Source organism: Scyliorhinus torazame, chromosome 5 (genome assembly GCF_047496885.1).
Source record: "Scyliorhinus torazame isolate Kashiwa2021f chromosome 5, sScyTor2.1, whole genome shotgun sequence".
In the NCBI taxonomy this organism is placed as follows: domain Eukaryota; kingdom Metazoa; phylum Chordata; class Chondrichthyes; order Carcharhiniformes; family Scyliorhinidae; genus Scyliorhinus; species Scyliorhinus torazame.
The window spans coordinates 306,292,087-306,308,016 of record NC_092711.1 but is presented as its reverse complement, the minus strand read 5'-3'; the positions used below and the strand labels follow the sequence as shown (position 1 = coordinate 306,308,016).

General features: G+C 43.3%; 1 protein-coding gene across 1 annotated transcript in view; it reads right to left on the bottom strand.

The window, feature by feature from the left end:
- npas2 (neuronal PAS domain protein 2) overlaps window positions 1-14,555 on the bottom strand; it is a 183,856-nt gene extending 169,301 nt beyond the window's left edge. Inside the window, exons 1-4 of the mRNA XM_072501536.1 lie at window positions 14,491-14,555; window positions 11,859-11,966; window positions 11,348-11,490; window positions 5,769-5,818 (exon numbers count right to left, since the gene is read on the bottom strand). Coding sequence (XP_072357637.1) covers window positions 5,769-5,818; window positions 11,348-11,490; window positions 11,859-11,966; window positions 14,491-14,555 — 366 coding nt within the window. The remainder of the gene's footprint in view (window positions 1-5,768; window positions 5,819-11,347; window positions 11,491-11,858; window positions 11,967-14,490) is intronic.
- Between the last annotated feature and the right edge of the window lie 1,375 nt (window positions 14,556-15,930).

Sequence of the window (15,930 nt, the reverse complement as noted above, 5' to 3'; positions counted from 1 at the left end):
GCCAGCTATTTAGCCCAGTGTGCCAAACCAGCCCCTGCAGTGTTGCAATGTCGGTTTGGGTGCGCCCTATAGGTGATGCCGCCGTGACAATTAAACAAACCACGGTGGTGTAGTTGTATTGTCGCTGGCCCAGTAATCCAGGAATCTAGAGTGATGCTCTGGGGACTCAGGTTTGAATCCCGCCATGGCAGATGATAACATTTGAATTCAATAAACATCTGGAATTAGAAGACTAAAGGTAAATATGAAGCCAAAGTCAATTGTTGTAAAAACCCATCTGGTTTGCCAATGTCCTTTAGGGAAGGAAATCTGACGTTCTTATCTTGTCTGGTCTGGCCTACACACGACTCCAGATCCACAGCAATGTGGTTGACTCTTAAATGCTCTCAGGGACGGGCAACAAATGCTGACCCAGCCAGCGATGGCCACATCCCTTGAACAAATTTAAAAAAACATATTTTACAATATTGAGCAATATTGTTAATTTAACTGGAAAATATCCAATTAGTTATTTATAACACTGTGCAGATGATAACACTGAGTTTGGTGACTGCCTCAGCCTCATTATCATGTTCTGCACATTCACATTACACCATATGGACACACTGACAGCAAATTCAGATTTGGGGGAAAGATTCAATATTTGCAATCCAAATAAATTGCACAAAATCTTTTCCGTTCTGCAGAAGAAGTAGAAGACTTTCTCCTTCCTGGTTGCATTATATTATTCAATGTAATTATTTCATACAACGGACGTAACTGGATTCTACTTCATCAATAATATCACAAGGGACAAAGATCAAATAACTCCTGAGCAACAAAGTGAAATTATTGTACAACAAAGGTCTTCACAGTCAGTGAGAAGCATTGGAGACCTCAGGTGTCTCTGCAAAATAACTTTTAAAAAAAAATTCAGAGTACCCAATTATTTTTTCCAATTAAGGGACAATTTTAGCATGGCCAATCCACCTAACCTGCACACTTTTGGGTTGTGGGGTGAAACCCATGCAGAAACGGAGAGAATGTGCAAACTCCACACAGACTGTGACCCGGGGCTGGGATTGAACTCAGGTCCTCAGCGCCGTGAGGCAGCAGTGCTAACCACCGTGCCACCGTGCTGCCCCTTAACCTTTAAGAGACCAGAAAACAAAGACTGAATAGTTCATAATTGTATCTGTGCTTTCTTGATTAGCAAATCTTAACATTCTACAGATTTAACCATCTCACTGCAGCATATTTTAAATATCTCCTGCAACTTTATCATGATATTTCTATACTTCAAAAACTCATAAAAGCACCAAGGTGGAGTGGAATAGATATGTAGATAAAAAGGCAAGATTGAAGTCAATGAAATGAAATGAAAATCACTTATTGTCACGAGTAGGCTTCAATTAAGTTACTGTGAAAAGCTCCTAGTCGCCACATTCCGACGCCTGTTCGGGGAGGCTGGTACAGGAATTGAACCATGCTGCTGGCCTGCCTTGGTCTGCTTTAAAAGCCAGCGATTTAGCCCAGTGAGCTAAACCAGCCCCAATGGCAAAGACTCTTGTGTAAAGCAGGTTACTGATTCATTTTGAGCCCATTGCACACTCCCGTCCTGGCAATTTCACTGCTCACAGTAAACTTTCAATGGCAAAAAGACAGAACTTCAACCATGATTCCACCCACTGTTCGCATGATAATTATGAATGAGAAACGCCATCGAGCCAAGTTCAACTCATCCACCCAGAACAACATATGAACATACTTATTCGGAAAACAAGTAAGCCATTCGGCCCTTCAAGCCTGTTCCGTCATTTGAAAACATTGCTCGCATTATACCAGTGACTACAACTGAAGAGTACTGAATTGGCTGTAAAGTGACTTGGGACATTGCAAAAGGTGCTATATAAATGTAGGTTTTATCTTTCATTCGTTACACCTGCATGGAGTAGGCAGAGTTACTGTAGCAATTGTGAAATTGGAGGCCTAGTGCTGATTCTCTCAGGATAATTAATCACAGAGCAATAAACGAATGTTCAGAAAGTGGCTGCAAAGAAATCACTACTTTTACAACACAATTCAACTCTGTAGCTAATACAACTTTACCACTCTGACTTCTCTGCCACCAACCCACAACGTAGCATAAATTACATCTGCCCCTTTTAAGCTAATGACACCATGCCCAGAATTTTTTAATCAGGCATGTAGCAACAGCTCAGGAAAAATGTATATTGAATTGTTGATCTGAATTTTTAAGAGAAGAATGATGCATGACACAAAAACTCTGTCAGCTTAACGGAATAGTTGGATTGTTTCCCCTTTGCCCAGAAACTGTCACACAAATTGTGTTGCATGCTGTGAATTTACAGCCAATATGGGGAGAACCTCGGATGGAGTAGAGATTTATAGAACCTTTCTTTAAGCAATCTCCTCGTGACAAATAAGGGTTTTATTCCCATACTTTGCAAGATTGATTAAATGGTTGACAGTCAGTAATTAATCCTGGTTTTTATTTTATTTATCAATTATTTTGATGAGGCTCAGGATTCTCAACCCTCTGGTATATATATCAACACAGCATGTCATCAGAATTGTGCCCACATACTTTCGGACATAATGAAAATTTAGACTGATATTTAGATGCTGGTTTGAATGCAAAAGATTATTTGAGGATGAATACAATACTTAATTTTAGAGAATCACATCTTTGTTAGAGTGCAGAAGGAGGTGTTTGGCCCATTGTATCTGCATTGGCTTTCCAAATAAACATTCCGACCAAGTGCCATTCCCTTGCCTTTTCCCTGTACCCCTGCACATTGCTCCTATTCAAATAATCATCCAATTACCTCTTGAATGTCTCGATTGAACCTGCCTCCACCACACTTCCAGGCCGTGCATTCCAGGCCCCAACCACTCGCTGCGTGAAAAAGTTTTTCTCACATCACATTTGCTTCTTTTGCGAATCACTTTAAATCTGTGCCCCCTCGTTCTTGATCCTTGTTGCTGGATTTTTTGGGGGAATTGGCTAAATTCTATGACATTTCTGTGATGTACGGACATTGCACATCAACATCATTTTTATTTTTGAAACATCAAGATATCACCCAGCAGTGTTAATGAAATACAGGATCATACACTGTGTATTAGAAGATAGTCATTGAATTCTTATTGTGAATTACAAAAAATAGACTTTGATCAAGAGGTTGCATAGGGACCACGGGCATGCACACATTTAACAACACTCGATTGTATCATCTCATGCTGAGGATTATTCTTGAACATTGGAAGAAGAAAAGCTCAGGTGTGTCCTATCTGTGTGTTCAAATATGAATTATTTGATTATTAAATATTAAAATGTACTGGAGAGCGAAATGTCAATGTATCTAAAATAATCACTTTATGTTTTATATTAAAACTGAACTGTCTTTTCATTCGCCTAAGTTTGAAGCCAGTGAAATTTAGCTTCAAACTTAGGAGAGTGAAAAAGACTTCAGTTTTAAACATCTTGCACAGATGCCTAGACGGGATGGGGTGGCAACAAAGGCAGTGGTGGCTGATTGTATCAACAAATTCAAGTGTGAGCTGGATGAACATCTGGTAAAAACATTGGACAGAGGGGTTGAGCGATTTGATACTATCCACATCCCAACTTGACCACCGTTAAAGTTTAACAATGTTGTTTTGCAGGCTTTACTAATCACATTTTTGTTTTAGGAAAAAAGGAAAATATGAAAGGAGGGTATTAGGAAACTTCTAGGAAAAAGAAACGGCTATTCAGCCCAACCAGACTCGCCTCCTCCCTCTTTCTGCGTTCCTCTTTCCCCAGAAACGCAATCAATCATTGCTTTCAGCACACAATCTGATTTCAAGAACATAAGTTTCAACGTTTAGTTTTATAGCATGCAATAACAGCAAATCTTGCATCCTGATTACAGTCACAGACGCAGAAGGAACAGATTTACCCTATGTCAGTGACATCTTGAGTGCTTGCGAGAGTGATAACTAGCTGCGGTGACATTTGACTGCAGTTACTTATCACTACTGGCAAGCATCTCATGATAAATACACCACGCCGATTAAATAATAGAATGCTGCACCATTTACAGTGCAGTAGCGAGATTTTCGGTTGTACACAACCTGTCCTAAGTCACTCATACCTTATGCTTGTTAACTCCCATAATGCTCTTCACTGGCGCAACATTCTACACATTTCCATATTGGCTGCACAGCAACTTTCAGTGCTTACATTACCCAACAATTATACTTCAAATTGCAGCACATCAGATCAATCGCTCCGAACCAGATTGCTAAATTCACATTTCCCTGGAAAAACCAGGCAGGAAAGATAGACCAGTCTCCCTTTCTAATTTCACTTTTCCGGTGATGCAATTTGAATATCAATCTGCCTTTAAGACAGTTTAATTACCCACCTGAGTATAAAGGAGAAACCTGTATTAAAACACCGATACAGCTCACATGCCTATCCAACCAAAAGTAAAGCCACAGGCAGCTTTACGTCTGCGCTGAAATGCAATAGTAATTAATTTATATTTGTACCCAGAACGTAATAGTTGGGTATTATGTGGTGGTTATTATTAGCCAATGCAGTGAAAGTAAACTAAATGAACTCACTGTTTCACAACATTCAAAGTAACCTATTCAGAAACATAAAATGAATCCACTGACGAGATGTATTCTCCTTGATGATATATTGAAGAACATAGATGGCATTGACATGCAAGCAATCAACGTACATACCTTTTTTTTCTTCCCCCTCTTAATCTCTTTTATTGAAGTTCAATGCCTGGCGTGGCAGTATACCATTCTTAGAGATGCACAGTTCAAAGCCACATAATCCACCTCAGGAAAACATGAAACATAACTGAGGTCCACAGTGAATACCAACAAGCCATACACACACAGTTAACCTCCCATCACCAACAGGGATTTGGGGAGATGACGCGACGCAGGCTGAAAATCAAGGTTGGTCATTTGTGCAACTAATTCCCCTGCAAGGATTCTGTCTCAGTCCATCCTCCTCCAGCCACACATAAAATAGGGTTGATTGTCTGCTGGCAAGCTACATCGAAAGTAGGTCAATTCAACAGCTCAGCTGCTTAACAACACGATCATTAACAACTCGCTTCACAGTTCAGACATCAGACTGGAAAACATTGCAAAATATTCATTCTGAAATTAACATTCATCCCGTGTTTCCTCTTTTTAAAAAAAAAAATTAAGAAAATAACATGTTCGCCTCTGTGTGCTTTCATGAAGTAGGGTTTCAGTTCTTATCACAGGAACCTGAAAAATAACAATGCTGTTTCGCAAAGCAAGGTATTAACCGATGATTACATAAGGCTCCTTATTTAAAACATTATTCTGTGATATGAATATTATTTTCATTGCTCCAAGAGGATGCTTCCCCCAGTCTTCAAGAATCAGCATTGCTGACTTTATTCTTAATTCAGTTACACTATTCACAATCCGCCTGCATCAATATTAATATTGCTTTCGATGCACAGTGTACTTATGTACAATATAAACATGGAGGTTTCGCCTCTAGCGAACCGCAGCCTTGGAAACCTATAAAATCCCACAGAATTAAAATGTTTGCCCATAAGCGCATGCATTACCATTCCAGAGATTAGGTGCTCAAATTATATTAAGTGGAATGGTTCTACAATATTTCTGCAATTATCTACAAATGACTTTTCCCCCCCTTAAATTATATTTAATAACCTAATGCGTTCACCGTACCACACTGAACTCAGCTTTCCATTTACCATTGCAATCTGCGAAGCAATCAAAATAGAATTCACTTCAAAATCTCTCCCTATAGATAAATAACATAACTGAAACTCAGTCTTGTTAGTCCCCCTTTGCATTGCCATATACCGATGAGGATGGTGGTATTTCTGGCCAGGTTGTCAACCCTCCAGGATTAGCCTGGAATCTCCAGGAATTGAAGATAAATCTCCAGGATGAGTGCAACCCTGGAAAACAATCTGCGGGACATCTATAGAATCCCTACAGTGCAGAAGGAGGCCAATCGGCCCATCGAGTATGCACCGACCTTCTGAAAGAGCACCCTACCTAGACGCACTTTCCCACCCTCTCCCCCTAACCTCACCTAACCGTTGGACGCTAAGCGGCAATTTAGCATGGCCGATCCACCTAACCTGTAAATCTTTGGACTGTGGGAGGAAACCGGAGCACCCGGAGGAAACCCACGCACACACGGGGACAAAGTGCAGACTCCGCACAGATGGGTCATCCGAGGCTGGAATTGAACCCGGGTCCCTGGCGCTGTGAGTTCTAACCACTGTGCCACCGTGCAGGCACTAAAAACTCATTCTTTTTTGTAATTTTCTTTTTACCAGGTATAAAAATATTGAAACAGGGAAATGGAAGGATTTTTTGATGATGTCAAGCATCATCCAATTGTAGAATGAGTCTTTTTGCTTGCCAGCCGATGTAGGAAGGCAATACATCACAGAGATGGATGTGTTGACCAATGAGTAGCTGGAGTGGGGGGGGGGGGGGGGTAGTTATGTGATGAAACCTCCAGCAGGAATACACTCATTCACAGTTGGTAACCCTAATTTCTAGCCACCAATACAAAAGTCACAATACACTGACAAAATAGTTCTCAACAGCCACTCTGATAGTAGGTCGCAAATTGCATATAAGTGGGGTTGAGATTCAAAAAGGCAATGTCATAAAGATGGGCAGAAAGAATTGGGGAGGTGATAATTTTAGAAGGCTTCATTTATAGTACATAAATGGTGAGTGCACTAGGGGAGAGAGGGCGATTAAATTGTACCTTCAGATTTCCAAACCACATTCATCACTAAAGCTTAATTAACCGCAAGCTTCTCTCCACAAAATTAGCCCACAGAAATTACAACTCGGAAGGGTACGTTGAGCACGTGATTCAGATGATGAGTATATCTGCCGCCGCGCTTTAACCTTATAATGCTGTTTGAACCCATCAATTAAAATGCAACCTGTAATCAATCATTGCTATTTTTAGCAACGTGAATGATTACACTTTTATGGTTCTCGTTATTCACAAAGAGAGGTCTCAGCTTTTATTACAGGGTGACGGATAGTGAGGAGATGCAGGATGCGGGAGGTGCAAGGTTGGAGGACCAGATAGGGGCAGAAAGAGTCTTAAGAAGTTTTATGAAGGCCAAAGGTGAAGGTGTCAACACCCAGTTAATAAGCGAGTGAGATCGACAAGGCAGCACGGTAGCATTGTGGATAGCACAATTGCTTCACAGCTCCAGGGTCCCAGGTTCGATTCCGGCTTGGGTCACTGTCTGTGCGGAGTCTGCACATCCTCCCCGTGTGTGCGTGGGTTTCCTCCGGGTGCTCCGGTTTCCTCCCACAGTCCAAAGTTGTGCAGGTTAGGTGGATTGGCCATGATAAATTGCCCTTAGTGTCCAAAATTGCCCTTAGTGTTGGGGTTACTGGGTTATGGGGATAGGGTGGAGGTGTTGACCTTGGGAAGGGTGCTCTTTCCAAGAGCTGCTGCAGACTCGATGGGCCGAATGGCCTCCTTCTGCACTGTAAATTCTATGAAACACGACGACTGAACTAGAGACCATTTATCTAAGGAAAGATATATGGGCATTGGAGACAGTGCTGAGAAGGTTCACAAGCTTCATCCCGGATATGGAGGGATTTTCTTCTGAGGAGAGTTTAATTAGGTAGATGCTGAGAGGATTTCCCCTTCTAGGAGGGTCTCGGACCAGAAGGCATAATCTCAGAGTAAGGGGTCACCCATTTAAGACCGAGATGAGGTGGAGTTTCTTCAGAGGGTAGTGAAGCAGTGGAATTCTTTGCTGCAGAGGGCTGGAGAGGTTGGGTCGTTAAGTATTTTCAAGGCTGATTTTTAATCAGTAAGGGAATCATGGGTTATGGGGATAAGGTGGGAAAATGGAGTTGAAGATTATCATACCAGATCAGACATGATCATGTTGATTGGCGGAGCAGACCCTCGATGGGTTGTATGGCCTCCTTCTGTTCCTATGTCTTATGATCCAAGGTTATATGGAGGGAGCAGAGAGTAAACAGTAACTACTGTTTGAGCATGGCACACCCAGCACAGCGATATAGAGCTGAAGGAAATTGACGAGACAGGGCGTGATATGGCTGTGGGGTATTTGAAGACAATAACAAGGTCCCTCAAGGCACTTCTCTAGGGGTTGAGAAGGCAGCTATGTATGGGGGAAAAAAACATGGTTGATGAGGATGTAGGCTTCAGTGCAGGTGCGGATAAAGGCCACAGGAATCCAGATGACTGCTCATCCTGCGAACCTTTATGTTGTTAATTTCTCTGACCTTCATAGAAATTATAATAGCATTAACTGTTTTACTTTTAATGGAAACTGATTCAGGCCTATTCCTAGTAGAACAACACAAGATGGTTGTTAAATTGAGTAGCGATGGGCTATTTTGTTTATTATTGAAACTTAATCTGCTCGAGAATCTCCAAATGAAAAAAATTGAGGAAGAACAAAGTAATCTTCTGACGAGAACATTAGCGTTTCATCACCCACCGAAACCTAGAGAATCCTCGGACCACTCGACCAGTTTCAGCATTAGCCTTCTGGGTTACAAGGAGGTTAACAGGATTAAGGTTAACAGGAAGGGTCCCAGTCTCAGTGACAGATGTATCCATCTAGGTCTTATCAATGAGCCAACCTGGCTGGTCAATTATTAACAGCACCCTGAAGGACCATGGACTAATGCAGCTCATAGAATCATAGAATTTACAGTGCAGAAGGAGGGAATTTGACCCATCGAGTCTGCACCGGCCCTTGGAAAGAGCACCCTACCCAAGCCCACACTTCCACCCTATCCCGGTAACCCAGTTTCCCCACTTAACCTTTTTGGATACTAAGGGCAATTTAGCATGGCCAATCCACCTAACCTGCATATCTTCGGACTGTGGGAGGAAACCGGATGCATCAATGTAAATGCATGTAGGCTACCTAGACACTAGACACTACAGAGACATCACACACACACACTCAACCAATAGATCAGTTAGACATGACACGACCAATGGACATTCACGATACACACAGAGGTGATACCACCACAGGAGGGCATTACACCAACCCATATATAAAGGACACCACACACATGATCTGCCTCTTTCCAGTGGAGACAGTCAGTGAGTAGAGACACAGAGTTGATTCAATATCACTCCCACCACGTGGATTGCAGCAACTGGTTAGTCAGTCTGGGTAGCTATAGTAGGATTAGCAGTAGTGTCGAACCCGAGTAATAGAAGTGTAAATAGTTTAATAAACGTGTTGAAGTTATCTCCACATCTGAACCTTCCTTTGTCAAGTGCACCACAAGGAAGCCTTTTATGTTACACCTAGAACATAACAAATCACGGAGGAAACCCACGCAGACACGGGGAGAACGTGCAGACTCCGCACAGACAATGACCCAAGTCGAGAATTGAACTTGGGACCCTGGAGCTGTGAAGCAACTATGCTAACCACTATGCTACCGTGCTGCCCATATCAGTTATCAGATTAATAGCCTAGCATAGGTTTCTCATTGGCATCTCGAGTAAACCTACGCCCACTCAGAGATTTCTTCTGCATTGTATTAATACTGTGCCGTAAACATGTAAGCTCTACTTAATTATAAGCTTTTTTCTTACATATTTATAATAATCACTTATTGTCACAAGTAGGCTTCAATTAAGTTACAAAGAGTGATTGAAACTCAAGACCACATATCCAATATCAATGTAATTTTATAAATCACAGAATCGTAACATAGCATTGCTTTAATAGAGGTGACAGTCAGGGATGTCCATACCCAGTTTTGTCAGGGGATCAAATTGAGGTTTATACGGTGAGCTTTGGTGATTGCAACAGGAACACAGGAATATAGAAGGCTGAATAAGGGTTGAATGGCCTCCCTCTATGGCTCTACCAGTGGTATTTAATCCATGAGATCGGTGTTTTGCCCTCTGGCTAGAGAGCTGGCAAGAACTCCGCATTACCTCTTGTGAGGAAGATCTGCCCTACTAAGTGCCAATCGTGGATTTAAGTGACCAGCAGCAGCCCTTCTCCAGGATCAACGACTCCAGGTCAGAGGTCCTGCCCTGCCCCCTCCCTTCGAGCTGTTAGCCAATAAGAGGCACTGCCAACAGGAGTGGTGGCAGCTATCGGCTAGGAAGACGATGGCATGGTGGTAATGTCGGGAGTAGTAATCCAAAAGCTCTGGGGACATTGGTCCAAACCCCACCATGGCAGCTGGTGGAATTAAAACTTAATAAAATCCGAAATGATAAAGCTTGTCTCAGTTGGTGACCATGACAACCACCAACATCGATTCCTTTCGGGGAAGGAAATCTGTTGCCCTTACACGATCTGGCCTACATGTGACTCCAGACCCACAGCAATGTGGTTGACTTAACTGCCCTCTGAAATGGCTGAGCAAAGCACTCAGTTCAAGGGCAATTAGGGATGGGCAACAAATGCTGGCCCAGCCAGTGGCCCCCCACCTCCCGCAAAAGAATAAAGAAAAAGATATGCACCCACCAGAGGCCTAGAATCAGTGAGAGGCCCAGGCTACGGGTGAGTGGGGGCAGGGTGGAGAATCCAAAGTCAAGGATTGTGGGAGGGGCCAGGGCGGAGGCAAGGATAGAGGAGTTGCTTTCAGTAACAATCAGGGAGGCCACCCCCCCCTCTGCCTGCTTCTCAGGCTTCCTGTATGATGACTCCCCTGCCAGCTGTTGCTGGAATGCCAGCGGCAGAGGGATGAGGCCCTCAAGGGGGCATTAATTGCCCATTTGAGGGCCTGAATTGCCTGCAGGACGCAAAGGCAGCGTTGGCCTTCGACAGACTTAATTGAGGCAGAGACCGCAGGTGTTAGGATGCGCACCTGGCACCCTCCCACCCAAATAAATTACCCCGCGCACCGCCGAGCATGTTTTGGGGGAGGGCATGAAAAGCATCCTCTGACTCTATGACTATTGTCGCCTATTTGGCTGGTTCAAGCATATATCTTTTCTCACAATATTACCGACCTAATCCATCAGCATTTTTTCATCACTACTTTCTGACTCTCTCCTAAATTTTCCAGTACAACCAGGCCCCGTAAAACCATAAGACATAGGAGCAGAATTAGGCCACTCGGCCCATCGAGTCTGCTCTGCCATTCAATCATGGCCGATGTTTTTCTCAACCCCATTCTCCTGTCTTCTCCCCATATCTCCTGATCACCTTATTAATCACCTTATTAATCACATTCAAGTCACACAGGTGCCAGGCAATGACCAACAAGAGAAAATCTAACCATCTCCCATGACATTCAATGGCATTACCATCTCTGAATCCCCTAAATTCAACGTCCGGGGGATTACCATTCGTCAGAAACTGAACTAGATCATCCATCTTTAAACTGTGGCTGCCAGAGCAGATCAGAAGCTGGGAATTTTGTCCCGACTTCCCAAAGTCTGTGCAGCATCTAAAGGAAACAAGTCAGGTAAGTCAGGAGTGTGATAGAATAATCTACACTTGCCTGGATGGGTGCAGCTCCAACAACACTCAGGAAAATCTACACCATCCAGGACAAAGCAGCCCATTGGCTTGGCACTCTACCCACTACCTGAAATGTCGATTCCCTCGAGCACGGACACACAGTGGCTGCAGTGATGCACTGCAGTAAATCACCAAGGCTCCTTCAACAGCACCTACCACCTAAAAGAAAAAGGGCAGCAGATACATCTGAACACACCACCACCTGCAAACTACCCCCCCAAACTACACACTACCCTGACTTGGAAATATATCACTGTTGCTTCACTGCCGTGTGGTCAAAACCCTGGTACTCACTTTATAACAACACCGTGGTGTCTTAGATCAGATGAATTGCAGTGGTTCAACAAGGCCATCAGCTTCTCAAGTGCAACTGGAGATGGCCGAGACGGCAATACCTCCGTGCTGTGAAAGCAAGTAAAACTCCTTCAGTAAAGTACTGGATCGTCAGTCCCAAGTCTTAGAGTTAGGGCTTTAATCAATTTACTGCCACCATTGGACGTTTGAATTTTTTTTTTTTAAGAGTTTTTTCTCCAATTAAGGGGCAATTTAGCATGGCCAATCCACCTACCCTGCACATCTTTTTGGGTTGTGGGATGAGACCTACGCAGTCACAATAAGAATGTGCAAGCTCCACACGGACAGTGACCCGGGGCCGGGTCCTCGGTGCCGTGAGGCAGCAGTGCTCACCACCGCGCCACTGTGCCACCCTACTACCATTGGATGTGAACCAGATTTTGAAAATTAGGTGCCACAATATGTTAATGTCCTTTCTTGTGATGTTTTAATTATCGTCTCATGTTATTGGGTCGAAGTATTTTAGTGCATTATTCATTATGCTAACTAATGCAACTATTAGCTGTAAATAGAATCTACATTTCTGGACCTGACTTAATAAAACATTGTATAAACATTGCATGAGAAAGAAAGTGTTAAAATATGGTGAGAACAGTAGACGAATTGCAGCCGACATTTCATTCGAGTCTGTCAAAGGAATGGAAATTGATAATCCTTAAAACGCTTCCAGCAATATTTATTTTATGATACTTGAGGAACCAATCTATTCATGTCAACAGAGTAAAGTTAGTTCCAAATCCTTGCTGATATAACATTCTCCTGGCCCTATTGCACATTTTGTCATGCTTCAAGACAAGTTACATACAACCAGCTTCTGTACAATACATTGCATTAATCACTGCCATAATATCAAGTAATTGTATTGTGGTATATTTATATATCTCACAGAGGTAAAATACATAAAAGCAGAAGAAATAGACACATGAGTAGACCATGGGGTGGATTCTCCAGTGCCTGCCACAAGTAATGGGTTTTCGTCTTTTTCACAGCAGGAAGCACTTAGCTGCTTTGGGTGTGGTGAGGAGCTGTCAATCATAGCAAGAGTGTTTAGAAACATTGTGGTTCGCATCAAGGGAAAGATAGATCAACAATCTGCCAAGCAGTTGCCTCTTGAGTAATAACACCGCCAATCACTGGCTAATGCAATGTATTGCTGTGTGAAATTGAATGGAAGATTTGCACTTCAAAAGCTGTCAAAGTATTTCAAGCTCTTTGAAATGTAGTGGGCTTTAGAGGAAGCCTCTGATACTTGGAGCAGCTGCTGCTTTAAATGCTTTTGTCTGAGGCAGAAAATGTGTGGAAAGGGGAAGTAATAATGCAGTGATTTCTCATCCTACTGCCTGGACCAGTCTTCTGCTTTCTGGCAGAGGGCTCTGGTGAGGGTCTCTGATGGGGATCTGATGGAGGGGTCTCTGATTGGGGTCTCTGATGGGGTCTGATGGAGGGTTCTCTGATTGGGGCCTCTGATGGGGGTCCAGAGGGTCTCTGATGGGGGTCTCTGATGGAGGGGTCTCTGATCATGGCTAATCTGATTATAACCTCAATACCCCACTCATGCCTACCCCGCTAACATTTCACCTCTGTTAATCAATAGCTTTTCTAGTTCTGCCTTAAAAAAATATTCAAAGTCTCTGCTTCCAATGCTTTATGTGGAAAATCATTCCAGGAACTCACAATCCTCTGAAAGAAAACATTTCTCCTCATCTCTGACTTAAATGAGCGACCCCTAAAAAGTGAACCTTAGTTGTAGATTCTCCGCAAAGAGGAAACATCAGGCTATTGAGCTGGATGATTAGCCATGGTCAATACGAATGGAGGAGCCGCCCCGAAGGGCCAAATGGCCTCCTCCTGCTCCTATTTTCTATGTTTCTATATTGCTATCCTCTCCACTTACCAACCTCTGGGGGGCCGGTTTAACTCAGTGGGCAAGACAGCTGGTTCGTGACGCAGAACATGGCCGGCAGCACGGGTTCATTCCCTGTACCGGCTGAGGTTATTCATGAAGGCCCCGCCTTCTCACCCTTGTTAAACCGCCAACAGTCAGCCCCCCCAAAGGCGACAGCAGCCTCTGGTCATCTAGATCGATGGCAACTTTACCTTACCTCATCAGCAAAAACAAAAGGTAACAGAAGCACAGCTACATGGATGATGAGGGAGACAGATAATAAGATTAATTTTTTAAAAAGAGGTGTATGTTGCATGTCAGACGCATTCAGGTAATTTAGGACAGGACGGATGATATATGCATTGAAGTTAAGGGCAAGGCTAGAGATATTGGATTGGATGAAAACTGAAAAGGAGGTAGTAGTGTAAAAGCTGGCTAAGCTTAGAGTGGAAAAGTCACCTGGCTCAGATGACTGGCACCCCAGGTTGCAGAAAAACTAATCTTCCAAACTTTTCTCGATATGGGAGAGGTGCCAGAGGATTGGAGAGTGGCAAACGTGACTCCCTTATTCAAAAAAGGGTGTGGTGCAAATAGCTACAGGGGCAAACTCTCTGTTCTTAATCTCCTCCATTTCATCCTGTGTCTATGGCACAGGGAACCAGGGCTAATTCCCTTAAACACTTTTACCATGTGGCTGGGTAATCTGTATTTTCTAATGAAAACAAGCCCAGTTTTTCCAAGTCGTTGTCCATATTTCCATTTCCTCAAAATGTTTCCTGCAGTGTGGAGCTAATATTGTTCACAGTACTCGCACCAAAGTCTCACTAAGATTTTGTATGGGCTTGTTTGACTTCTTGACTTTTACATTCTGTGATAAAACCTCGAATTCTATTATGTTTTAAAGGTCGTTATCAACCTGTATATGTTGCCTCTAATGTCCTATAAATGTGTATTTACAAATTCTTCTGCCTTTAACAGCATAGAGTTCACTTCCATTCAGAATATAATTACGACTGTTAATTTTCTTACTAAAATGTATTTAGTGGTATTGACTTCCTTCTCCTGCTTTTAGCCCATTTCCCCATTTTCTTAATATCTCTTTGCAGCTTTTATTTAAATCTTCCAAAGAATTTGGCATTGTCTGAAAATTGCAATACCTCGACTTGAGTGTGGACAACACCAGCATGTATGAAGCAATATATCCACACCTTACACTAAAATGTACATCCTGTCAAATGTTTCCTTTTTAAATTCCTATGACCACATTGGGAATTACCTCCGTATAGCTTGTTAGCTTGTGCACCTGCAGTTACATTAGCAATTGGTGCTGTATCCTCTCAGCTTCCTATCTCCCAGGCATTCGGCATGGTCTCCTGAGAAACTCCCAAATTGTCATTGAGGTTATAATGATAAATTCAAGTGTTAATTAAAGTAACAACAGATTGGTACTGAGTTACATCCAGCTCCCCTCGTCCAAGTCTCTGCAACCCTCGAATGCTGCTTCACCTGAAGGCTGCCCTTTGCGGTTTCTTCTCTGGGTTCAAGGTTATGGGGGGTTGGTAGCAAAAAGTGGCAATACTGAAACAGCGATCTGTTTTACATTCAACCTGATTTATCTTCTATTGACTATGGTTGAAGACTCACTCTATACTTGCACAACGACATAGGGCACTGTTTGTCAAACTTTTTTTCCGGGGACCCATTTTCACCAACTGGCCAACCTTCAGGACCCACGCAGGCCGACCTTGGCGACCCAAGCCAGCCGACCTTCGCGACCCAAGCCAGCCGACCTTCACGACCCATGCCAGCTGACCGTCGCGACCCACGCCGGCCGACCTTTGCGACCCAAGCCGGCCAATCTTTGCGACCCATGCCGGTCGACTTTCGCAACCCACGCCGCCAAACTTCGTGTCCCACCAGGTGAGCCTGCTTGTTCCTCACGATCTCACTTGTTTTGTCATTCAATGCTACATTTCTGTATGGGCTGTTCATCAGAGGTCCTAGCGCTCACACCAGCACTGCCCTGTCCTGCTGTGGATTCTCATGAGCCGCTCTCTCCAGCAGGTTTAGTTGTGAGATCTTGGCCTGTTTGTGTCTCTGGTCCTCTCTTCCTTATTACAATACGAT